At 46.8% G+C, this 25,464-nt stretch overlaps 1 protein-coding gene across 4 annotated transcripts in view; it reads right to left on the bottom strand.

The window, feature by feature from the left end:
• Window positions 1–5,394: 5,394 nt before the first annotated feature.
• EVC2 (EvC ciliary complex subunit 2) overlaps window positions 5,395–25,464 on the bottom strand; it is a 118,109-nt gene continuing 98,039 nt past the window's right edge. Inside the window, exons 17-22 of one of the 4 annotated variants that reach the window (XM_032333808.1) lie at window positions 24,345–24,572; window positions 15,467–15,681; window positions 13,893–13,980; window positions 11,222–11,418; window positions 8,165–8,266; window positions 5,395–6,300 (exon numbers count right to left, since the gene is read on the bottom strand). In XM_032333808.1, coding sequence (XP_032189699.1) covers window positions 6,030–6,300; window positions 8,165–8,266; window positions 11,222–11,418; window positions 13,893–13,980; window positions 15,467–15,681; window positions 24,345–24,572 — 1,101 coding nt within the window. In that variant the 3' untranslated portion in view covers window positions 5,395–6,029. The remainder of the gene's footprint in view (window positions 6,301–8,164; window positions 8,267–11,221; window positions 11,419–13,892; window positions 13,981–15,466; window positions 15,682–24,344; window positions 24,573–25,464) is intronic. The other 3 variants (XM_032333809.1, XM_032333807.1, XM_032333806.1) reach the window with 3 other exon arrangements.

Raw genomic sequence — 25,464 nt, 5'->3', positions numbered from 1 at the left:
CCAAGCAGTTCATAAGACAAACCAGGAGAATTTTGTAGTGCAGAAAAGGATGCATTTGCTCTATAACAAACAAGCAAACAAACAAACCCACAGTGATGAGTGTATATCAAAGGGACCCAAAGACCACTGAAATAGTTTCCAGTGGCCAAAGCTCGAACAATTTGAGCAACAAAATAGAGTAGCAATGGATTAAGCCTGAAGTATAAAATAAATATCATGAGTGCATATTTATATTAATACATATACAAAGAAACAAATAAATAGGAGAGAAAAGACAAATCCCCCATATACAAGTCTTCCAAATAATTTATATTAACACCTCATCTTCTAAGAGTGCAACTGTGCACCCCTTAAGTGTGGTTTGTGCATAGTGACTTCTTCCCAAGGGTACAGTTTGGAAAGGGTAGAACAGTAACTCTTCAGTAGAGAATTCTAATAAACACTACCTCATTCAAGTGGTCAAGGGCAACACGAACAGTGTTAATTCAAATTGATGGTATTTCCCCTTGATATGATGTGATGAAATGGTACTTTTCCTCTGTAGACTTCCTCTCAAAAACCCATAACCCCAGTCAAATCATGAGAAGAACATCAGCAAAATTCCAACAGAGAAAAATTCTACAAACAAAATATCAGACCAATGTTCCTCAAAATTGCCAAGGTCATCAAAAACAAGGAAAATCTGAGAAACTGTCACAGCCAAGGGGAGCTTAGAGAGACATGATGACTGAAAATAATGTTGGTGTCTTGAGTGAAAAAAATGGACAGAGCCTCGGTGACCACTGGGTCAACATCAGGCAGATTAATACAAGTGTCTTTGGAATTTCCAAAGAGGAGAAGGAGGTGGAACAAAACAAGAAAATATTTGAAGATTCAAAGTCGAAAACTTTTCTAATATTTGATGAAAACTATACAAATCCTCCCAAATCGAGCAAACCCCAAGCAGAAAACCACAAAAGGGCAACCATAGTGGAATTGCTGCAAAATTTTGAGTTAAAAAAAAAAATTAAAAAGAGGCTGCTCTTACTATAAGAAATTTTCAAACAGGTTGAGGAAAAAAATACTGTTTTATGGAGAGGAACATTTAACCAATACAGCACACATTCTGTCAGAAACAAAGCAAGCCAGAAGACAGAGTGACATCTATTTTATATTACTTTTTCAGTGTTCCAAGATTCATTGTTTCTGCACCACACCCAGTGCTCCATGCAATACATGCCCTCTGTAATACCCACCACCAGGCTAGCTTAAGCTCCCACGCCCCTCCCCTCCAAAACCCTGTTTGTTTCTCAAAGTCCACAGTCTCTCACATCTCCCCCTCTGATTTCCCCCAATTCACTTTTTCTTTCCTTCTCCTAATATCCTCCATGTTATTCCTTATGTTCCATGAGTTAGTGAAACCATATGATAATTGACTCTCTCTATTTGACTTATTTCCCTCAGTATAATCTCCTCCAGCCCCATCCATGTTGATGTAAAAGTTGGGCTTTCATCCTTTCTGATGGCTGAGTAATATTCCATTGTATGTATGGACCATATCTTCCTTATCCATCCGTCTGTTGAAGGGCATCTTGGCTCTTTCCACAGCTTTAAAGTAGTGAGCACAAAAATGTAAAATGCTGCAAACCTAGAATTCTATACTCAGTAAAATAGCTTTCAAAAATGAAGGCAATAAAGAGACTTCTGACATAAAGGATGAGAAAATTCATCACCAGCAAACTTGCACTAGAAGAAATTCTACAGACATTATATAGAGGAAAATGAGATAAGATGGAAATATGGATCTACATTTTTTAAAAAGCACCAGAAGTTGTAAATATTTACATGAACATAAAATACAGTTTTCTCATTTTAAATCTCTTTAAATGACAACTGCTTCTAAAAAGCAAAGTAATATCAGTGTATGTAGGAGTTTAACACAAATAGAAGCAAAACATGGCAAATGATAGCAGAAAGGATGGAAAAGGGAATTGGAAGTATCCTGTGTAAGATTCTTACACTCTATGTGAAGGCACATGGTTCTATTTGAAGGTGGAAAATGATTAGTAAAAGATGTATATTGTAAACCCTAAGGCAACCTCTAAAAGGAGAGGTATGGTAATTCAATAGAAAAAATAAAATTGAATCATAATAGAGACTCAGTGCAAAAGAAGGCAGAAATGGAGGGAAAAGACAGTAAGTAACAGATCAAAGAATAAAAAACACAATAGCAACTTGGTAGATTGAAACTCAATCACAATTGTATCAACAAATGCATTAAATATAACGGTCCAAACATCCCAATGAGAATTCAGAGATGGTTGAATTCACAGTCTGTGGGGAGACAGTGATGGTTCATTTCCTGGGTCTGGGGGAGGACACCCCTTCCCCTGAGCACACTACTCAAATGAAGGTAAACTCAACAATTATTGTTATGGTTACTGTTGTGGTTGTTGGTGATGTGGTGGTTGCCATTGCTTTCAGTGTTGGCGAATGAAGGCCAGAGAAGCCAGGGTACACATAAAGCAGTAACAGGATTGGCTATCCTCACTCCCTGCCTTAGCTGCATGTTGGAGAATGGGTCGTTAAGAAGCCTAAGTAGTTGATTTACCTCTGGTCCATCCTCCACAAGGCCATTAACCTTTCCAAAACAAACCAGATTCGAGAGGCAAACCCAAATCCACCTTATCTTTGGTGTCTTATTGTCATTCAATGGATCTTTGGAAAGCAGGGGCTTCCTCTATAGACCAGTTAGGAAGGTAATCAGAGGACAATGCATGGAGGTCTTGGAAGAAATGGAGTCTTTGAAGGTCTTTCAGCAAGGGAATGACTTAGATATAGCTACCATGGGCAAACAGGCAGGCACCAGTCTGGAGGAAAGGAGACTGTTGGCACCAACCAGGAGAGAGGTGGTGATACCCTGGCCAGGGCAGGAGTGAAGGGGTGAAAGCAGGCATAGATGTCAAGGCTCATGCAATGATATGATCAGCAAGATTTGGTCATCATATTTGGGGGCTGAGAAACAAGATGTCTAGGATGACTTTTAAATTTCTGGATTGGCACTATCCACTCAAAAGAGGAGACATCCATGGTGGAATTGGTTTTCTAGGAAGCTGATGAGTCCAGGGATGGACATGCTGAGGTTGAGGCATCTGTGAATATGGATCTACATTTTTTTTTAGAGCACCAGAAGTTGTAAATATTTACATGAACATAAAATACAGTTTTCTCATTTTAAATCTCTTTAAATGATAACTGCTTCAAAGAAGCCAAGTAGGATCAGTGTATGTAAAAGTGAGGTGTGGGGTATCCAGGAGGAGATGTCCAGCAAGCTGCAGACATAGTGCCTGGAGTCCAAGAAGAAGTCTAATCTGGAGATAAATATTTGGAGTCATAAACATAAAGCTGTTCCCAAATCTCCCCAGTCAGGTTGGCTCTCAATCCCAAATCCCACAGCATGATTTTCATATATCTATTTTATCCCTTGCATTTGACAATTATGTATTTCATGTCAGTCAACTCAATTAGACTGAACTCATCATTGAAGACAGAATTGACAAGAAGCTGAGCTTCAGAGAAGTTTAGCTATCTTCTCAATTTCATGCAGCTTGTAAGTAATGGAACCCAAACTTGAATTGAAGTCCTTCTAATTCAAGTTTCCTGGAGCATTTCTCTTATGAATATGCTTCCATGTATTGTGGTAGGAACAGTCCCTTCTGGAAGGGCCTCCGTGTTCATCTAGTACGTCAATGGAAATAAAATGAGCCACCAAGCTCAATGTTGTGAATGTGTAAAAATGTAATAAAAACACATAAGCTACACTTATTGTATGCAAAAATTTTATCAGACACTATGGACAAAAGAGCCATTATCTCCATTCTTTATGACACCTTTACACTAAGGTAGGGTAGTCTTCATGTTTGTCATGTAGTAGAGAAAGTAAATCCATAGTTAGTTTTTCTCTGTTAACATTGTGAGTTATTATTAGGTTGAAATGCTGTATTTTAAACAGCTTGGGTACCTCCTGTTGTTGCTAATAGCCTCTTCAATCAGCCTCCAGCCCATAATTTTGAGCTATTTTTTGAGATCCTTATGTGCAATCTACTTTCAACCATGCATGATTCTAGCAGAGCCCTGTGGAAACAAGAAATTATTAGAAAGGCAGATGGTTTCTTCAAGAGGTAGAGAAGGACACAGACATGGCAGGCCCACACGACCATCAAGCACTTTACAGATCCAGTTCCTCTAATCCTCACAAAGGATTTTCATCACCATTTTGTTGGTAATGAGCATGAGGCTCAGAAAGGTCAGGTGACTTGCCCAGGGATACGCAGCTCACAAGTGGTGTGGCAGGATGAACTCAAGTCATCTTACACCTAACCATGCATTTTCCACTTCACTACCCTAAGTGTAAAAATCACTGTTCTTTGTCCTCTCTCTGCTCACTAGATCTTCTGATGGGAAGATCAACTCTTCTCTCTTACACTTGAACTGCTCGCTCATGCATATCTATTAAGGTCATGACATGGCCACGTGGCAGCTCATTATGGAAGAAGTAAGACCCCCAGCAAAGGTTCCTGTTCACCACGCTGCGTGCATGCTGGTGGGAAAATACAAAGAAGACTTGGCCTTCTGGTCGTCAACAAACAAAATGTCTCATGGCTGATAAGGGTTTGGAAGTTGGAAGATCCCTAGCAGGTGGTGTAATCAGAGGCAAGTTACTTACACTCTCAGCTGCCTTGGCTGCAAAATGGGAGTAGTGATGCTCACCTTTCTGGGGTATTAGTGAGCACTGGAAGTGGGTTAAGGTAGTTGGAAGGGTCCAGGAGTGACTCTCCTGCAGAAGATGCTTCGTCAGGATCCCTTGTCTTCTCCTAGCTGGTGCCAGAATTTCCTTCTCAATCCTTTCCTACCCTCAGGAAATGTGTACTACAATTGTATGCTTTACCTGGCTCTTAGAAAACTCATGCAATGACCCAGTCCAGCCCCAAGACATCATTGGCTCAGCCATTGCTATAAAAGTAGAAAGGGTCTTTCTACATGAAACACAAGGACCTATGTGCGGTTTTTTGGCAAACGTGACCACTGATTGAGTCCAGGAGAAAGGGTGAGGGTTTGGGGCCATAAAGAGTATGAACCCTAGGGGCACTTGGGTGGTTCAGTCAGTAACTGACCAATGGACCCTCCTGTCTTTGGCTTAGGTCATGATCCCAGGACCTTGGGATTGAGCCCCTTGTCAGGCTCCCTGCTCAGTGGGGAGTCTGCTTCTCCCTCTCCTTCTGCCGCTCCTCCTGCTCGTGCTCTCAGTCTCTCTTTCAAATAAATAAATAAATATTTTAAAAAGAGCATGAACCTGGATTCTTCTACTTACTGGCTTTGTGATCTTACACATATCACCTCATCTTCTTAAGCCTTTGGATTTCCTCATTTATGAAAGGGGGAAATAACTCTAACTTGAGCTGGAGAGCCTATGCTCCAGTGGCTGGCCCATTTCCTGGCCACTGGAATGATAGAGGGCAAGTCTCTGTTGAACACAACAATGTAGAGCCAAAACACAGAAGCAATTAAAAATAAACAGTTACTACATAAAGCAAAACCAAGTGCCACTGAGAAGAGCTTTTTGTAAAAGGCATTTATTTTCAAAAGTTCCCTTGATAAAAATAGAATATGTAGCAAACATAAAATGCAGGAACAAAGAACCTCACTTGGACACACAGCCCACATGCTGCCAGACATTGTAGAGTGTGAACTGGGGGCCAGAGTCTCCCCCAGACCCTCAGAGAGGTGAGTCTGAAGGCAACAAGGGTTCGAGACTGCTCCTGAGTCTCAGCATATCTTTCATGATGCTGAGGAGAGCAGACCCTCTGGAAATTCATGAGACCAGATGAAAGTGAATCCTTGAATGTCGTGGGAGTTGGGGGTGTCTGCATCTTCTGCATGTGTAACTTATATCCATGAGTTGTACACTACACACACACACACACACACACACACACCCCACAAAGAAAACTGTCTTTCTGTCTTCAGATTCCCTGGAGCTTTCCTTGGGACTAGTCCATGCCTAAGGCCCAGGTGGCCTTTTTGGCATTCAGAAAGTTCTTCTTCTTTCTCTTGGGAGGGACATGCAATGAGATCTCTGGCTCCTTTGGATTTCTGAATATAAAGAGCTTCTCGCCTGTGTTTAATAAATCAATGGTCTCTGCTCCTATAATGGGGATAGCAGCCAGTTCTCCAATGGACTCCAGGGACAGGTGTGGCCAACTTCCTTTTCCAGGGAATACGACCCTCTCTCTGAGGGGGGGACATGTCTTCTTTAATATACTAAAGAAAGAAGAGAAGACCAGATGTGACATATTTGGCAACTTAACCTCCCTAGGAGGTTAAGTTCCCTAGGAGAACCCACTTTGGGTCCTTCAGTCCTCAACCAGGTGTCATTTTAATGAAAGACACTGTGGTCATCAGATCACCCCTGAAATGAGCCATAGGCACAGACAACTCTTACTGACTCATGACTGTTAACTTTGCAGAAGTTTTGTAAGCCTCTTGTCATCATGTGGTTAGCTTGAAATCAGCTCTGGTTGGAGCAGGTACACCACGAACACTGGGAAATACTACAGACCAGAGCATTTGTCTGTTTCCCTCTCCACCAGCCAAGGGGTCAACGTTTCCTAGGACATCATTGCCTGGGAGTCTCATATCAAAGCAGGCTGATGAGACCTGATTCCAAAGCAAGAGTTAGAAGTCAGGCCAACTGCATTTGAAACAGAAGATTGACACTCTTTGGGGATGTTCCATAAAAGGATTGCTGGAGTTCTGTCCACGAGTGGCCCAGCCCCTAAATCCATGGTTGCTTTTGGTAATGGCCAGGACTACTTCTAAGAGGCCTACACCAGCTAAAAGCCATGGGTTCTCTCAGTGCCCAAGCAGTACATGATGAGGCCATGTCACTGGGGGTCACCTGCTGGATGTCATTGACAGGCTCACTGGCCCTTCCAGGGCAGATTTGGACCATGAGGCTCCAAGGCCTCCTACCCTTGCAGCTGGGATGAATGTGAGCAAGGATTCAACCCAGTTCAGTGTGACTCAGTCTCTGTCTTCCTGCCATAGCTCCATGTGCCTCCCGGTGGGGCAAACGCCTGCAGAGGGTGCCAGTGGGGTGGGACCTGTACTCCTCCTGTTCTGTACCCACTCCCCTCCCAGGCCTACAGCCAGGGAGTGCCTTCACTTCCCCATCCCAATCTGGAGGAGCTATCTTCTGCTCCTTCCTGGAGAACCTCACATTTATACAGCTAGAATTTAATTGCCTTGATTTGGGCTCTAAATCCTGATCTAATCTCTTTGGGACTAAAGTCTGACATCCAGACGATTATGCCTCTAGGACTGTTAACACGGACCATTCGTGAAGCTTGGCCTCAGTTCCTTTCCTGTAGCTGAGAAATGGTAGAAGGGGCAGGACTCAGGATACATGCTCTGCTTGGACATTGAGGGTTTCCAGAGCACTCGCTGGGTATGACCACTTTCTACCCTATTAATGAGCCGACCTGACGTCACTTTTCTAGTGGGAAACACTGGAAAACACTGGGAAAAACTTGGTCAACTGTAGCAATCGAACACCACCCTGCCCCTAACTTCCCTCTGACCTCCAGGTGTGCAGAAACCACAGCTAAAAGAGAAAGGTGCTTGACGGAGTGGAAAGATCACTGACCTGCAAGTCTAGGGCAAGAAATGGGTTAGTTCGATGGTCCCAAACCCCTTGGCCGCCGGCTTCTCAGCTGCAGGCTTGGCCCCTCATCCTCTGACCTTCCTGAGCTCCAGGGTTACCATTCCCCACTTTCTGGAAGTCTGGGAGGCTCAGTGTCATAGGAGGCAAAGGGCTTTGTAAACTATAAACTCCAAACAGCAATGAGGATTTACTCTCCCTCTAATGACATCCCATTTGGAAACAGCCACTGTTGTAAAGTGCTAACGAATGATAAAAGGACATTCTCCCACTGACGGCGAGAGGCTTATCTTCAATTCCTAAACTCACTGTGAACAAAGATGGTGGTCTTTCGGGAAGGGAATGTGGATATGGCTGCAGTCACCCTCTCCCAGGTTCCTAGGATGGCCCGTCATCTCCTGTCCCACTAACAAGCAGCCGGGCTGACCTCCTGCCTAGCCTACCCGAGCAGGTGCCCAGTGTTACCTCTCCTTCCTTTCTCGGGCCCAGAGCATCTTCTCCAGTCCTCTGCTTATCAGTTCTCCTCGCAGTCGGCTTTCCAGGGCTTGCCACCACCCCTGGTGCTTCCTGGAGGCAAGAAGGAAGGGTCTTAATATTTCCTAGAATAGACTTTTCCTGAAAAGCATGATGGTACTCCATCCCTCAACATGACCTTGGACTGATAGGAAGAACTCGTTTTCATGGTCTGTCTCTCCCTCCAGGCACACTGATCGAGCACCTTCTTTGGTCAACATAAAATCTCTGCCCCCAAGGGATTCCCAGTCTGGGGGTCAGAGCCAGGTAATGGGTGACATCAGTCAGATAGCAGAAGGCTGTGTAGAGGTGGGGACACTTGAGGTGAGCCCTGCATCCCCACAGAGGGAAGACATGTGTGGAGGAACGTGATCTATGTGTTAAATGACAGAGGGTCCACCACGCCCCTTACTCTCCTGCGCACACTAGTGCTTACTGTGCCTAACGGTGGGCACAGCAGGAGCTCAGAAGTATTTCATGAATATATTAAGAAAGTTGAAATAGCACAGCAGAAGATTGGAAGGTGGGCTGGCCTAGGAACCCTAAGGCTATTCGGGAAGGACTGCAACTTTCACCATAGGGGAATGGACATTGCAGTGTCATGTAGGGAGCAAGAGGAAGTAGTTGTTCATGGGCCTTGGGCTCAGGTCCATTCAGTAAAAAACAGTGTGGAACCCAGAGTCCTGTCTGTCCTGCTCTACTCTGGCCAAGCTGGTTCACACTGTCTGGCCAGTGGTAGAGACAGACCTCCTACGCTGAGTCAAGCTTTCTCTCCCAGGAGCCGAACTCTTGGGCACAGAAGATGGTCCTCTGAGCGCAGCACCCCAGAGAGTATGTCTTTTGTACTCTCCTGGTCCTGCCCGTCCCAGGACCTGGGCATCCAGCTCTCCCTGGGTTCTGACAGGTCCCTCACACACTCTTTTGTGCTGAGATTAGTTAGGCAGATTTTATTGCTTGAAACCCTAGACCCCGAACTTGTGGCCAAGCACGAGGTGTTTGGAACAGAGGAGTGATGACTGCCTTGCCCTCAGAGACGGTGGCAAGTGGCCGAGGCGCTCCAGAATTGATCCAGTCCAGTTGGCCATGAAGCGGGGCAAAGGAATGGCATGCACGTGCTCCGTACTCGTGGTGACAGCCACCCTGATTCTCTTGCCTTGTCCATTAAAGATCTCTGCTCACCAGCCTCCCAAACACTACTGGCTGAAGGCACAGCCCAGTAAACAAGGTCCTCATGGGTGGCCACATTCCTGCTTCAGGGTCACCTCCAATATCTGCGTGTCCCTACCTGCCTGTGCACCAAGAGGAACCAGTAGCATGAAGCTCTCTAACCCTGCCCACACCCTGCCCCCTAACGACGCCCAAAACCAGCCCTGACCAGGTCCACACCCAACCCTCTGATACCTGCCCATCCCTGACCACACCCATGCCTAGCCTTCTGACCACGCCCACACCCAGCCCTGATACCTGCCCAGCCCTGACCACACCCACACCAAGCCTTCTGACCACACCCACACCCAGCCCTGACCACGCCCACACCCAACCTTCTGACCACGCCCACACGCGTCCAGCCCTCCAATAGCACCAACCCAGTCCTCATCATGTTTATACTCCTCCCCTGACCACACTCACCCAAACCTGCCCACACCCATGCTTAGCCCTCTTACCACACCCTGTGGACCCACGGCTGTTGTTCCCACAGTCCCACCCTGCCTCACACGCAACCCTACTCTTCCCCCCTTAGCAGTGCTTCTTACCTTTTTGAGTCAGAGACCCTTTATGACCCTGATAAAAAGACACGGCCCCCTTTCTCAGGAAAATCATGTACATCCACACCTGTGAGTACAGTTGTGACACTTCGGCGGACTCATGGGCCCTGGGGGAGGAGGCCGGCTTCACCACCGGGTGTTCAGCACCCTTTTCAGGTGTAGCTGTGGCTTTTCTTGCTACCTCGTCCCCCACAGACTCTACTCTTAAGTGGCCCTCTTGTGGCTCCCACACCCCCTCACTCCACATTCAGCTTCCTGCCTTTCCTTATTAAGAGACTTTGATGACCAAATTCATGCCTGGAATTGGCTCTTAAAGCAAATTTTCGAGGCAGCCTCGATTAGGGAAAAAAATGAATCCAAACTAAACATCCAGTCAGAGGATAACTTTTGCATTCACTATGCTACACACCTCTGTGAAATATTACACAGCTGTTAACAAGAGGACTAGGAAGGGGTTTCGATAACTGTGAAAAGTATGAATTTTAAATTAATGAGATTACAGCAAAGAATACAGTCTAAATGGTGTGATAATTATTGCATAGAATGACGTCTGCACATGGACAAGAATCAGAAGGAAAAAAGTGAACTCCCTATGCTGTAAGGTTCTGTGGAGCAGGGTATATGCTGGAATTACTACGCACACAGAGACACAGACACACCCCAAACACATTGATAAAGCCCAGCAAGGAAACACATTCTGGACAAAGAACTGTGAGAAAATGCTCTCAGCCATTTTCTCCAGGTAGTGGAACCAGGACATTTCTTTTTCTTCTTTTTCCTTGTATGTATTTTTTACACTTCCTTTAACGTGTGTATAGCATTTATGGCAGAGGAAATGTTTCTTTCTTTCTTTTTATTTTTAAGGTAGTCAAAGGTTTTTATTTTGATTTCTCTTCCTTCACACAGCCAAACCTTCTAACTTTCTTTTTTTTTAATTAATTTATTTTTCATCATTATGTTCAGTTAGCCAGCATCTAGTATGTCAAAAGATTTTCTGAAGATTCCACTTGAAAAATAAATCGGTGATGAAGATAAAAATCAGGACAAAATAATCAGGCCTCCCATGATTTATCAAGGGGTCCTGGTTCCTGGTCTGACTGTCCTTTGCTCCCGGAGCAATGAAGTGCTGACTGGGAAGGTGCGTGTGCCCAGGGCTGCAGGTGTCCCACTTCTTCCTCCACGAATTCCCTTCCTGGAATCACATTCAACTGGTTTCCAAGAGTAGCCGGGATGGCACACTTACCTCCTTCTGCCCAGGTCAGCGGGCTCCCCACCACCATTGTTCTCTACCATGTGGTCTGGATGCTTCTGGCTGCCCGGATCCAGCGCGGCCAGGAGCTCGGACTGTGAGGCTGTGGGCAGAGCCACGCTCAGGAGCCGGCGCAGCGTGCCCCCGGGCACCATGGCCAGCCTGGACAGGTACGATGCCAGTCTCAGCTCCTAGAGGGGTTAATGGGAAGCTCATGAGCTCACTGCTCTGACCTTGATGAACACCACGCTTTAATGGACGACAGTCTTAGGATGTTTCGTCCCACGGAAGTAAATATTTTAGCAGCTCGGTCTGGAAAAAATGCCCCCAGTACACAGAGCTGTCAAGTAAAACCTATGTGGTCAGCAACCCTGGCTCACTGCGATGCATCCAGAACCTTCATCTGTGCTCCCGACTGCTCTCAACTCATGCACCAGGGCTGCACCTCGGGGCCAGCAGCAGGGACAGCGGGTGAGGCTTGTCCTCTCCTGCCCTGTGCACCATGAGGCAGTACGGCTCAGATCGAACAGTGTAGCTCAGCAAACATCTGGAATGTCCCCCAGGCCAGCAGACGGTTGAGGACACTAGGCTACAGGGCACACCTGGATGGATGCCGCGTGGAAAGACCCTGTCCCCCCGGATCACATCTTATCAGAGCTCACATGTTCTTCTTTCCCGAACTGACGAGATGCAGACACGAAGAGTGTCGTGGTTGCCAGGGGTCAGGGATGGGAGAGGAGTGGGTACGCCTGTAAAGGGGTGGCCCACGTCAGGTCTTTGTGCAAATGGAACAGTCTGTATCTTGCCGTGGTTCCTGAAGTTTCCAACACGTGAATCTACACGTGAAATGGACACAGAACCATGCACGTGTTTTGTAACCAGTGTCATATATATAGTCATATATATAGCATATAGTGCTAGCCCTTTGTAAGAGGCAACCATTGGGGGAAACTGAGTGAAACACGGGGTGCCAGAATTCTCTATGCTAGCTTTGTAACTTACTGGGAATCTAAGAGTGTTTCAAAATAAGAGGTTAAAATAGAGAGAGAATAGGTTCTTCCATCTGGGGAGTCTGAGTTAGCCTCCAGCCCCACGGCACCAAAAAGACACTGTGTGTCCTGGGGCAATGCCTTTCTTTCTCTCTGTGCTCAGCTTCCTTATTTGTAAAGTGGGGTACCTATACCACCTAGAGCAGAGGCTTCCATGAGAACAGAATGAGCTGCCACGTGTGGAATGGTCCCACACTGGTGAGACACAGCAGGTCAGAATATACTTTCTTCTCTCACAGTCTGGGGGACGAAAGTCTGAAGTCACGTCCACTGGGCTAAAGTCAGGGTGATCAAGGCTAGTTCCCACTCAGGCTCTGGGGAATATCTGTCTTCCTGCCTCTTCCAGCTTCTAGCAGCCATCTGCCTGCCTGGGCTCATGGCCTTTCCTGCGTCTTCAAAGTGCGTCCCTCCAGCCTCTGCCTCCATCACAGTCACATGGCCCTGCCTTCTTCCTGTGCCTGCTCCTGCCTCCCTCCATACAAGGACCCTTTTCCTCCTTCCTGCGTGGATTTCTGTTGCTTGTGTTTTCTCGGCATGTTTCATCCTCGGCTTTGTTTTTAAGAAACGTGGCTTATTTTAAGGAATTTAAGCGATGCAGAAAAACACAAAGATGAATGTTAAAATAGTTATTCCAAATGCCTTTATCCAGAAGTGATTATCAGTAATATTAGGCAAGCATCATTCCAACCATCTTTCTAGACATATATGTGGATGGATGGATGGATGGATGGATGATGGATGGACAGGTGGATGGGTGGATGGGGAATAGATGGATGGATGGCTAGATGGATGGACAGGTAGGTGGATGGACAGACAGACAAAACTATAAAAATGAGATTGTAATGCACATCAAATACTATTCAGATTATATATTTATTTTGCTGATTGCCTGCTCTCCCCACTAGACTATCAGCTCCTGAGGGCACGGGCTTTATCTCATATTTACTGCTGAAATTCCAGTGCCCAAGACAGTCCTTGCTGCTTACTAGAAGCACAGTGAATATTTATTCATGAACAAAGCCTCTTCAGAGGATGTCAGGGTCTCTGAAGTCAAGGGCACTCCACCTTATCTACAAAGGTTCGGTCATTCTGGAGCCTGGAGGGGGGTAACGGAGGAGTTCAGTGAGGAATGGGGATGGGGTCCCAGCCTCTCCCACAGCACAGGGAAACTCCCTGACTCGCTGGGCTAGTGCTGTTCATTTCTCAAGGGGCACCCCTTCCCATTTTATTCGTGCAGCGATGAGGAAGTATCTTGCTTTAAAGGGAGGGAGCAGGAGCCTGAAACGGAATGGCTAGAACATCTAAGAGAGCGAGACCTGGTTTCAGTGGCCATCTTTGCTCTCAGTGGAGCCTCCCCCGTGCATGTTAAACTTGTGTCCAACAGAGAAGAGGAAGCATGTCTGGGTGCCGGGCGAGTCTCAGAAAACAGGCTGACCAGGGCAGTCACGATTACTGTAGCTGCTGCTGCTGCTAAGCCTGACGGGAATGTCCTCTGCCTCCCGGCCTGGTGCCGGACGCTTGTCCGCAATCCGCCCAGCAGCTCCCTGGGTCCCACTGTCATTGTGCCCGCGCTGCAGGGGAGGACATGGCCCATGGCATGGCGAATGGGTCCTCACCTGGCTGTACAGGGTCGCAAAGGTGTCGAACTCCACATTCTCCAGCAAATCCTCAAGCACAACGCTGTGGTCTCGTTCCTCCCTCCAACTGGAGTGCACACAAAATCTATGTGAGTCCACTTTGGTTGTCACGTGATCCAGGAGAAGACCAACGAGTTATTTAAATAACACAAATCTCACTTACATTATTATTATTATTTAAACCTATTGTAAGAGATGCCCAGTAGAGGCATATCTCGTCTTGTTCTAGAACAGTTTGCAAATATCGTATTACGGGGGCCTGCCAGGACAGAGGGTTCCTTGAAGGGAGAAGTTTTTTGGGAGCTGTGGGGAGCATTTCTGTGGCTTGGCTGGGCCATCTGGGGTCCTACTTGGAAAACTCTTCAATATTTGTCATCATGCTCAAGAAGAACCGGATCTGGGGTCCTCGCCCACCATGTGCCCCCTGTGGAAGCAGACCCAGAACCATGAACCCAGCATGGTCCTGGCTCTGGCCACACAGATTGGTGGCACCTCTCCACAGAGCGGGGAGGGGGGCAGGTCCCCCCAGACCTTCTGACATCCACGTGACAGGGTCTGCCTAGCCCGTCCCTCAGGTGAGAGATGTGGTGAAATGATAGACCCACCCCATGTTCTTGTTGGCTGACACAACTCCAAACTCCTGTCAAAAGCTCTCCTCATGAGCAAATTCCTCCATGAGGCAGGAGGCATGTGAGGGTGTCATATGCCCGAAAATCCTGGTGTAATTAAACCAGGTCTGCATCTCCAGGCCCTGTGCCCTCCAATCACACACATTCAACCTCTCATACCATTAGTTCATTCTGATGTTGTGTTTCCAGGAAAGCATTATCAAATAATTAAAAATAACCCATAAACTCACCACCCACAAGTCACACCCATTACAACTGGGTCTCTCTGCTGCTAATTAGTTTGTGCACGTGTGTTTTCAAAAACGGAATCACACGGCCTCTCATTTCCACCCTGTCCTTTCCATGTCAACGTTCTATTGACCATGGAAAATCAGGAAGCTGTAAAAAGTACGTTTGCCAAGAGTGCCTAAAGCCGTGGGCAAAGGCTGACTATCTGTCAATTAGGAAGAATGCAAAGAACAGCCTTAACAAAAGACAGGGGCTCAGTCTGCTTCATAATTTTACAAAAGCAGGGTCTGAACTATTCTGGTCACGGTGAGATCTGAGTTCAAGTCTGTATTCACTGCCCGCACCAGTGTTTGCATAAAGCGCCAGGATTCCGTATGATGTCACCATAGGGACAGTAGGATGAAGGGCACAGGGACCTTCCCTGAACTATCTTTGTCCCTTCTTGGGAGTCTACAACTATTTAAAAATTAAAAGCTTAAAAAATGTGCTCAGTGAAAACCTCAGTGATCTCACAAAGAAAATAAACCAAAGTATAGTCAGAAGCCAGGGAAGAAGTGCATGCCTAAGACAGTGGCAGGGGTCTGAGCGCTGGGAGATGCCTTGGACAGGGGCATGGCAGCCAGGGGTGCATCCAGCTGAGCGGAGAAGTCAGGGAACCCCAGGCCGGCAGGGCCCACCACTGGGCACTGGGCTCACCTCTGCTGCTGGCGCTCCAGTAACTTCCGGGCCTGGCTCAGGGCCTGCTGCAGGACAGCAGAGACCTGCCTTCCAGAATCCGTGTCTTCAGGCATGCCCAGAAGCCCGGGCCCGTCCCCAGCCCACTGCTGTCGACTTGCCAGGGCCCGCTGGAGCTGGGCTGCCTCCTGCTGTGCCAGCTTGTCTTCCAGCTTCCTCTCCAGCTCCTGGAGCTCCTGCGCACAGAGGGGCAAGGGGTCCTCAGATTAAACCACACCTCTTGGGCCTGGCACGATCTGCTCTTGCCTGCCTCCCTCATCTAGCTGTGCCCAGTAGCGTAAGGAGGTCATGCCGTGACCTCTCATGCCTCCCTGCCTTCGCGCATACAGCTCCCACCACCTGCAGGGCCCTCCTCTGGTTGTCTGGCCACTCCAGAGTCTCCTTCTGAACCCCAACTCATGAATTTCCTCAAGGAAGGGTTCCTCAGGTCCCGCGATGGGGCAGACCTCATCTCCAAAGGCGCCCACTTGCCCTCCCCTGTATGTGCCCATCACAGACTGAATGTCTGCAGCCCCTCCCAATTCCTATGTTGAGGCCATCACCCCGGGATGGGATTTGGGAGTGGGGCTTTGAGAGAGGCAATTGAGTTTAGATCATGGTCATGAAGGTGGGGACCCATGATGGGGTTAGCGTCCTTTATAAAACGTGGAAGAGAGAGACCCGGGCCCCCACTCTCTGCCAGGTTAGGACTCAACAAGAAAGTGGCCATCTGCAAGCCAGGAAGAAAGCTCTCAGCAGCAGCTGACTGCTAATGCCTTGATCTTGGACTTTCAGCCTCCAGAACAGGGAGAGACCCACTGTTGCTTCAGCTTCCAGGCTATGGTGTTTTATTCCAGAAGCCTGAGCAGACTGAGACACTGCCCCATCTTCGTAGCTGCCTGATGCCCCGTACCTTTCTACTTGAGTGTGAGCTCCAGGGAGCAGGGCTGCCTCTCTAGCCCACTGTCTGCAGCGCTCAGCACTGCCCGGCAACTGGCACACTTTGCTGATTTATGTAAGGCACCAGCACACATTCATCCATCTCGGGGGGAAGTCTGTGCTAGGGCACAACCAGCATGATTGATGCTGATGGGACCCCACAGCACGCTGGGCGCTGTTCTAAATGCTCACATATATCAATCTCACTGAGTCCTTGTAACAACCCCAAGGAATACACAGTCTGTTTTCCCCCATTACAGAGGAGGAGATTAAGGCAAAAGCTGTCTTATGCAGCTTTTAGGGGGCAAAGCCAGAATCTGAGGCCAGGCCAGTTCACGCCAGGGTCTGTGTCCTTAACCATCATACTGTTCTGCCTCTCATTGGCTGAGCAGAAGAAATCTGCCTTCTTGGGCCACCAGAGTCTGATAATACGGCTACAAGAGGTCTACAATCTGCTTGGGTAGATAACAGGAGGGGGAGGCTGGAAGGTCCTGAGCCTCATAAAATGCAGACACATCGGACCTGTTAGTCACCAGATAGTCCAGGGCTTTAAGTGGGGTCAGGGATAGAGCTGGGGTTTACCTCTAAGGGGCTTCGGATGGGCTCCAAAGCAGATGGTGGTCCATCGTCTTCCTACATAACTGCAGAAAAGTCTGCCTTTCTGCCGAGGAGCCAAAGCTTACATCAAACTGTCAAAGTCCTTAAGTCCTCAAGTCCCCAAAGTCCTCAAAGCCCCCCACCCTCCCATGGCTCAGAAACACTGCTCAAGAACCAAGAGTGAAAAAAAGGGGGCCAGAGAGGGAAATTGGGGCCATCGTGTGCTGAGCATTTGGATTTTGCCCACAGGGCCATGGAAGCCTTTGAACGATTCTGAGCGGGGCCTCTAACATGCTGACATTTCTAATTATGGCCATCTGTCTCGTGGCAGCATCCCACATGCAAACATGACCAAACACAGAACTTCCAACAGCGCTAATGAGTTTCTGACAGTTGTTCTGCCAGCACGCCCAGAGCCCAGTGTGGACCTGACTCATTGAAGTCACAATTTTGCTGGCCAGCCCCGGCCACTGCGCAAAGAAGGCAGACTTGAACCCACAGCTGCCAGTGTCTCCAAAGCATGAGTAGAGCACAGAGCGCATCACACGTGTTTTCCAAGACCAGGTGAGTTCTGGCTGGGAACAGAAAATGAGGCAGGAATGTGTCCTGCAGGTTGTGGCTGCTGATGGCATGTTCTCCCAGAGGCCAGCCTCTCTCCAAACTCCTTCTGCACCCTGGGCATCCACCTGCTGCTTTGCACAAGTGGAATCCAAGACCTGATTCTGGAACTCTTCTCACTGGAGTTTTACTGTTGAGGGCAGGGAGCCCAGGACCACAGCTAGCCGGTCCACCCCTCTACCCAGCAGGGAGCCCAGGGCCTGGCTCGCACAAGGAAGAACAGTCCTGATCAGCATCATCATCTTGATTATTTATAATAATAATGTCGGCTAGCAGGTACTACTAGACTCAATCCAGCACAAGGCAGAAATGTTTTATTATTGTATTCTATAGGTACGGTGGCTGAGGCACAGAAAGTATTGGTCAAATTTCTGAAGCCCCAGAGCTGCACGAGAGCCTCATTAAGGACTGATTTCGGTTTCTCTGGATCCTGCCCCATCCCTCAGCTCTGCTGTCTCTGGTAAGCACTCTGAAGGAATCAGCTGAATGAATGGTTAGAAAGATAGATGGTAAGGTGATAGACTGACAGAGTTCCAGAACTTTTACTGGCACAAGAGATCGCGGTGAATGAAACACAGCCCCTGGACTCTGGAACTTACAGCCTAGTGTGGACGACAGCCTCACAGTTATAGTGACAGTAATAGCCATCACCTGCTATCACAGAGATTCGGGAGGGAGGGTGTGTGAGCTCAAAGCTGAAAGAGACCACCTCTGCCCGAGGGAATCATAGGTGGCTTCATGGAAGAGGCCACATTTGGCTTGTCTTAGATTATGGATATGAGCTTGCACAGGGGTGAAGCAGAAGTGAGGCAGGTAATTCAGAGGAATGGAGGCCTGAACATCACACAGGGGCTCAGGAGCAGCGAGAAGGTCTGGGGGTTGAAATGCGGGGTGCCTCCAAGAGTAGTGAAGGACAGGGTTTTAAATCCAGAGCTGGGGGTGGGGCTGCCTGTGATCGTTTCAGTTTATCAGAGAGACTCCTTGGACTGCAGTGTAGAGAGAGGGAGGAAGAAACTGATGTGAGGACAGGAGCCGTGCTTTGTGGGAGAAGGCGCCAGCCCTGCTTTCCAGGGACAGGAGCTTGGTGCAAAGCTGTAACCTTCCTGAGCCTCCCTCCGTCATCTGTAGAATGGGTATCGAAGTATCATGGGCTTGACAGAAGGTTCAAACACTTCCCACGATGCTTTGGACTTAATGAGAGTTAGATTAATGGGAGCAACTTACTACTAGTGTTATTTTTTTCTTTTTCACATCTAGATTCGTCCCAGCAGCGAAGCTGGGCCAGCAGCAGAATCCACAGACTAGGTGACAAGCAGCAAGTGGGCAATAAGCCAGAGGAAGAACAGAAAAAGACACTAGGTTCAGGCATGGAACGGGGTGAGGGGCGGGCCAGGACAACTGAAGCTGTAGGACAGATGCAGTGGGTACGGTCGGTCTGGGGTCCCCTTATCTCCTATGAGGAAGCGTGTCCTCTGCAGATTTGCCCATCATGCTGCTCGGTCCTGTGATTTAGGTAGGTCTTGCCCATGTTCCCATTTCACAAGAGGAATCTAACTCTTTCATCCAAGGAGATGTGCTCGGTACGGTTCTTTTACCAGTCATTTCTTCCAAAGCATTTCATTTCATGTTTTTTTAATTCTCCTGAATGTTTGACTTAAAAGACCATTCACAGTGGGAAACCTGCTTTCGCAGAATGATCAAACTGTGGAATGAAAGTCTAGTATCTGGAGCAAAACAACAGGCTGGTCTTCCCTCCGAATGCAAACCAAGGAAATGCTGGCTGGCTTTCCACCAACTCGATACTACATCATGTGACCTATGAGCAGTCACTTCCAGTTCAGGGCACATAACTCTTCCAAACCCAGTCAAGAATAAGGAAGATTTGATGTTACTCCAAAAGCTGGTGAGATAAAACTCCAAATGTAAGCATCGTACCGCCCGGTGATGATAGAAATCAGGGGGGTCTTAAGAAAAAAGAGCCAGGAGGTGTCTCAGGGCTGAGCTGAGGGGTTGCCCAGGGCCCTTGAGGGGCAGCACATGAACTATGCCCTGGATGTCACCAGCTCTGCCCCTCATCGATACATGACCTTGACCTGTTCCTTGAGTCCTTCACTTGTAATTCAGGGCTGGCCCACCCCCGTGTCCACCACCTCTCACTCACACTTGCTGTAGACTTTGGGTTTCCTCCTGTCATTAATTTACTGAGAAGTTTTCATCTTGGGTGGGTGTAGAATTCGATAACATACTTGATCAGTTTATACAGAAATGATCATATGAGTTTTTTTTTTCTTTTCTCCTTTAATCTGTTTAACCTGGCAAACTTTGCAAATGGATATTTTGAAGTAAAACCAACCTTACATTCCTGAGAAAACCTCATCCTGGCCATGCTGTACTAATTACTTTATGGACGGCTGGATTATATTAGTAATATTTTGTTTACGAATTCGACATCTATGCTCACAAGTACAGGTGAACTGTAATTGTTCTTCCTCATGACTCGCATCTGGTTTTGGTCACAGTCATGTTTTTCTAACATCAGGAATAATGTGTAAATGAGGTTGCAAAAGTCTGTTAGAATTCACCTATAAAACTATCAGGGTGCATGCTTTTTTGTGTGTGTCAGAAGATTTCTTGACTACTGAATCAGTTTCTCTCATGGTAATAAGACTATACACAGACTGTTTTTCTACTTGAGACATTTTTGACAAATTTTCCAGAAATTTTTCCATTTCCTTTCAGTTTTCAAATTCATCCACATCAAATTGTTCCTTGTTTTATTTTCCAAAACTCTACTGCATGTATAGTTACATTGCTTTTTATTATTTACTGGTCTCTTAACTCTTTTTCATATGGTCACTCGTGTCAGAACTTTGTGTATTTTATTGGACTTTTTTCCAGCAAATTCAACTTTTCACTTTACTGATCCTTTCTATCATGGTTTTGTTTGGTTGGTATCTGGTACCAGATTTCTTATTTTTATTTTTTTTATTTATGTCATCTTTTTTGCTTATTTTATTTATGTCATCTTCCATCCTTCTTTCTTCAGATTCATTTGTCATTGTTCCCCTCTAGATTTTTATATGATCTTAATCATAAGCCTTTCTTCTTTAATATAAGTTTAGGGCATAAATTTCTCTTAGGGCTAAAAAACTACTTTAGCCAAATCCCACACATTTTAATATGTTGTATTTACATTATTTTTCTATTCTACATTTAAGCAAATTTCTGTTATCATTACTTGGACTTACAAATTATTCAGGAGTAAGTTTTAAAACTTTCAAAGTATGGACGTTGAGAAACAATCTTTTCTTAAATGGATTCAAGGTTAATCTTTTTCAAAAAGATGGTCAAGTAATACTGTATACCTTAACCTTAACCTTAACTCAAAAAGAACATGTGTTTGTTAACTGTTGTCTGTAAGATTCTGTGGGTAGACAGTAAATACAGGTTGATTAATGGGTTAATCAGTTCATCAGTATCTTTAAATATGTCTCATCTGATCAACCACAGGAAGAGGGGTGTGCTGAAATCCCCTACTACTGTGACAGATTTATCTTCTCCCTGCTGTTCTGTCAAGTTTTCTTTCATTATTTTGGGTATTTTATTACATACATGCAAATTTAGAATCACTCTGCTCTCCGCATGAATGAAAATTTTAAAGTCATATCGGTATTACTTTTAATTTTAAAAATAATTTCATAAATCATTATTCTATAGTCTATTCTGATGATCTGAACATCTAACATCTTTAGGGACTTTACTCTGTTGGGTTTTTTCGTTTGTTTCTCCTATATATTCAACAGCTTGTTTCGCTCATGTGTTTTGGGACTTCTGATTTTAATTGAGATTTCCTATTTCACTGAAGGTCATCTGTGAAAATCCTGGGTTGCCCAGATTGAGACTGTTTTTCTCTGGGAGGATCTGCTTTTGCTTTGGTCGTGCACTGCAGTAGTCAGCCATCCTAGAACCATTTTAATTTGATTCATCGCCTTGGGAGATTTCCTGACTAGAGAGCTAAAGTACTTTGGGATTCCTTCCTTACACCAGCAGAAGCCTTTGACTACAAATTCACGGGGAAGGGATGCCTGGGTGGCTGAGTTGGTTAAGCGTCTGCCTTTAGCTCAGGTCATGATCCAGGGTCCTGGGATCGAGTCCTGCATCAGGCTCCCTGCTCAGTGGAGAGCTTGCTTCTCCCTTTCCCTCTGCCTGCTGCTCTCCCTGCCTGTGCTCTCTCTCTTTCTGACAAATAAATTAGTAAAATCTTAAAAAAGAAAAAATTCACAGAGGAGACTCCCCTCTCCACTCCCCCCAGCCCTCTGGAGCAGGGCCAAAAAAGAACAGATTTCCCTATCCAAGGTGACTCCTTTGACAGCAGGTGGCTTTCTCCTCTCACCCCCTCACTGGGTGTTCTACTTCCTCAGGACACCCTAAACCATATCTCCTTTTCCCCCAAATGAACCCCAAATCCCTGGGTTGCAGATTTCAGTCTTTGCCCCAAGATCTGAGTCTTTGGATTTGCTTTCCCTTGGCCTTTGGGAATTTTCCACATTCTCTTGTGAACTCACAAAACATTAAGATGTAGGTTTATTGTTATTTTTCCAGCATCTGAATATTTTGAGTGGGAATGCCAACACTTCCACTTCTTTCTTTCCTTAAGGAACATCTGACCTAATGCAGGGTGCATAATGTTTATGGAAAAAACAATTCAGGACTCTTCATGACTTTCAAAAAGGTAAGACAGGAACCCCCACTGGCAAGATCAATGGGGAGAGGCCATGAGCGTGACCTTGTGGGCTGAAGTCAGAAGCAGACTACATTCTGCCCCTGGCATTTATCAGCCTCGTGGACGTCACAAAGAACCTGACGGGTCACCTGCATGGATCTCAATTTCTCTCCCCGAGAACTGAACATCCGAGCAGTACCCACATCACAACCCAGCTCTATAATTAAGTACTATAATGAGTGACAGAGAGCGTAAAAGTAGAGCAGCATAAGATCGCCACTTACAATCAGTCGTGCTTAAAGGGTCATTTTGAGACATGTGATTAATGGCTATCAGACACGTGAAAAAATGTTCATCATCACTAGCCATCAGAGAGATTCAAATTAAAACTACATTGTGATATCACCTTACACAAGTTAGAATGGCCAAAATTAGCAAGACAGGAAACAACATGTGTTGGAGAGGATGTGGAGAAAGGGGAACCCTCTAACACTGTTGGTGGGAATGCAAGTTGGTGTAGCCTCTTTGGAGAACAGTGTGGAGATTCCTCAAGAAATTAAAAATAGAGCTTCCCTATGACCCTGCAATTGCACTACTGGGTATTTACCCCAAAGATACAGATGTAGTGAAAAGAAGGGCCATCTGCACCCCAATGTTTATAGCAGCAATGGCCGCGGTCGCCAAACTGTGGAAAGAACCAAGATGCTCTTCAACGGATGAATGGATAAGGAAGATGTGGTCCATATACACTATGGAGTATTATGCCTCCATCAGAAAGGATGAGTACCCAACTTTTGTAGCAACATGGACGGGACTGGAAGAGATTATGCTGAGTGAGATAAGTCAAGCAGAGAGAGTCAATTATCATATGGTTTCACTTATTTGTGGAGCATAACAAATAGCATGGAGGACATGGGAAGTTAGGAGAAGGGAGTTGGGGGAAATTGGAAGGGGAGATGAATCATGAGAGACTATGGACTCTGAAAAACAATCTGAGGGGTTTGAAGTGGTGGGGGGGTGGGAGGTTGGGGGAACCAGGTGGTGGGTATTAGAGAGGGCACGGATTGCATGGAGCACTGGGTGTGATGCAAAAACAATGAATACTGTTATGCTGAAAATAAATAAAAAATAAATTTAAAAAAAAGAATAAAAAAAAAAGAATGATTAATGCTGGAGTGCCTGGGTGGCTCAGCGGGTTAAGCCTCTGCCTTCGGCTCAGGTCATGATCCCAGGGTGCTGGGATTGAGCCCTGCATCAGGCTCTCTGCTCAGCAGGGAGCCTGCTTCCTCCTCTCTCTCTGCCTGCCTCTCTGTCTACTTGTGATCTCTCTGTCCAGTAAATAAATAAAATCTTTAAAAAAAAAAAAGAATGATTAATGCTTACATGAGAGCGTGTCTGATCACAGCCTGTTCGTGCTTGCCTGTATGCACTTGGCACCCAGTAAGCGTGGGTTCCTTTCTTCTCCAGAGGAATTATAATAACATACGAAGTTCTACAATCAACTCATCGAGGACCTAAGATTAGTCCTCAAAGAGTTGATACCATCGCTTTTGTTTTAGGACTAGAGCTCTCATACCTTGACAAAAAAAAATGCAGTGTGTAGGAAGAGTGGTAATAAAGGTAATTATAAAGATAAACAGCAATTCAGTATTTTACCATATCTAAGGCACCACTAACAGAAAGCCATGCTGTTTTTACAGCTCTAAGAAGGACTGTCCTGGGGTTGTTGATTTAAGATGTGCCCCAGTCTCGGCAATGTTCAAAATGTTAAAATTCAAAAGATTTCCTTCTTGGGGGCAATGAAATCCAGCAGGCTTGAGCTGGAAGTCACCTCACTCAGTCCTCCCTGCAACCCTGCAGTTTAGACGGAGCAGGACAGGTCCCACTTGACACTGGAGAGAGTACCAGGATAAACCCAGGAACCCAGAGATGCGACGCAGGCTCCATTCCTCTTCCTTCCCCAGCCCCAAGACCCGCACTCACCGGGCTGTGGGACCCCAGGATCTGCTCACAGGCCAACTTCGTCAGGGTCTCCGACTCGCTCAGCTCCTCCAGGAGCAGGTCCTGGATGCTCAGGAGGGCGGTGTACGCCCACAGGGTGGTGGCCATCCTGGCCGCCTTCTGGAACTGCAGGGAGACAAGGGACTCTGCAAAGCGGGCCTCCTGGGCCTCCAGCTGCTGCACACATTCTCGGAGAAGTTCTCCACGGACCTGGGGAGAGTAAGCCAGAAGCCAGGTGGGTAAGTGGGGGGCGGGCTGCGGGGAAAGGTCTCGAGGCAACGGCCTCTTGCTAGGCTGTGCTCCGGTAGTCATTCACTCAGGACTTGGGAAGGCCTCCACTACTCACAGCCCTAGGAACAGCAGGGTGTCAGTTAGGACCACAGGACTTCTCTGCTTACAAATCCTCTCCGGGGCTTCTGGAGTCTGGCATTCATGCCACCTTTCTCACTCTGGAAGGTACAGGGAACTGTGTGGCTGGCTACCCAGTGGGAAATCCTTCAAGGTTCCCCACCCAGATGATATAAGTTCAACCTTTCTAACACGGACTCCCAAACCAGCTGAGGCGTGCCTTGAAAGTCTGGTCTGTTCCTCTGTCACCCCCATGTGTGCCCCTGGGAGTCCGCTCTTCCAGGCCATTCTGGGCCGGCCAACTCACCATGCTTGTGGGCCTACTGACAGGGCTCCCCACTGTGGTTGAAATGCCATGCATCCCTGTCTTCCTGAGGATCTCCTATCTGTCCTGGTTGCAGGACATTGGTTCCAGCCACTCTCTTTGAAGCATCCTGACTGGGCATGTGTTTGTCACTCACTTCTCCAACTTCCCTTCCTTCCGGGCTCTTCTCCTGGGCCAGCCTTCACCACACTGTTGACCCCGCCAGGCCATGAGCCTCTCTGGGCAAGGGCCCTGCACTCAAGGGGCTCCATGGATTCCAGAGGAGGGAATCCTTCCAATCCTCTCGGTCACACAACCAAGCCCCTCATTCTGTCATCTGTGAGTTTGCTCTGTGATCACCACCTCTCATACTTTCTCCAGAAAACTTGCCACGTGAACAATAGGGTCTAATCCTTCTCAGATGTCACTGCCTGAGCCCCTAAAGGCAGG

The sequence above is a fragment of the Mustela erminea genome, chromosome 2, assembly GCF_009829155.1.
Source record: "Mustela erminea isolate mMusErm1 chromosome 2, mMusErm1.Pri, whole genome shotgun sequence".
NCBI lineage: Eukaryota > Metazoa > Chordata > Mammalia > Carnivora > Mustelidae > Mustela > Mustela erminea.
Note: the sequence above shows the minus strand (reverse complement) of the source record. Positions and strands in the feature narration are given on the sequence as shown.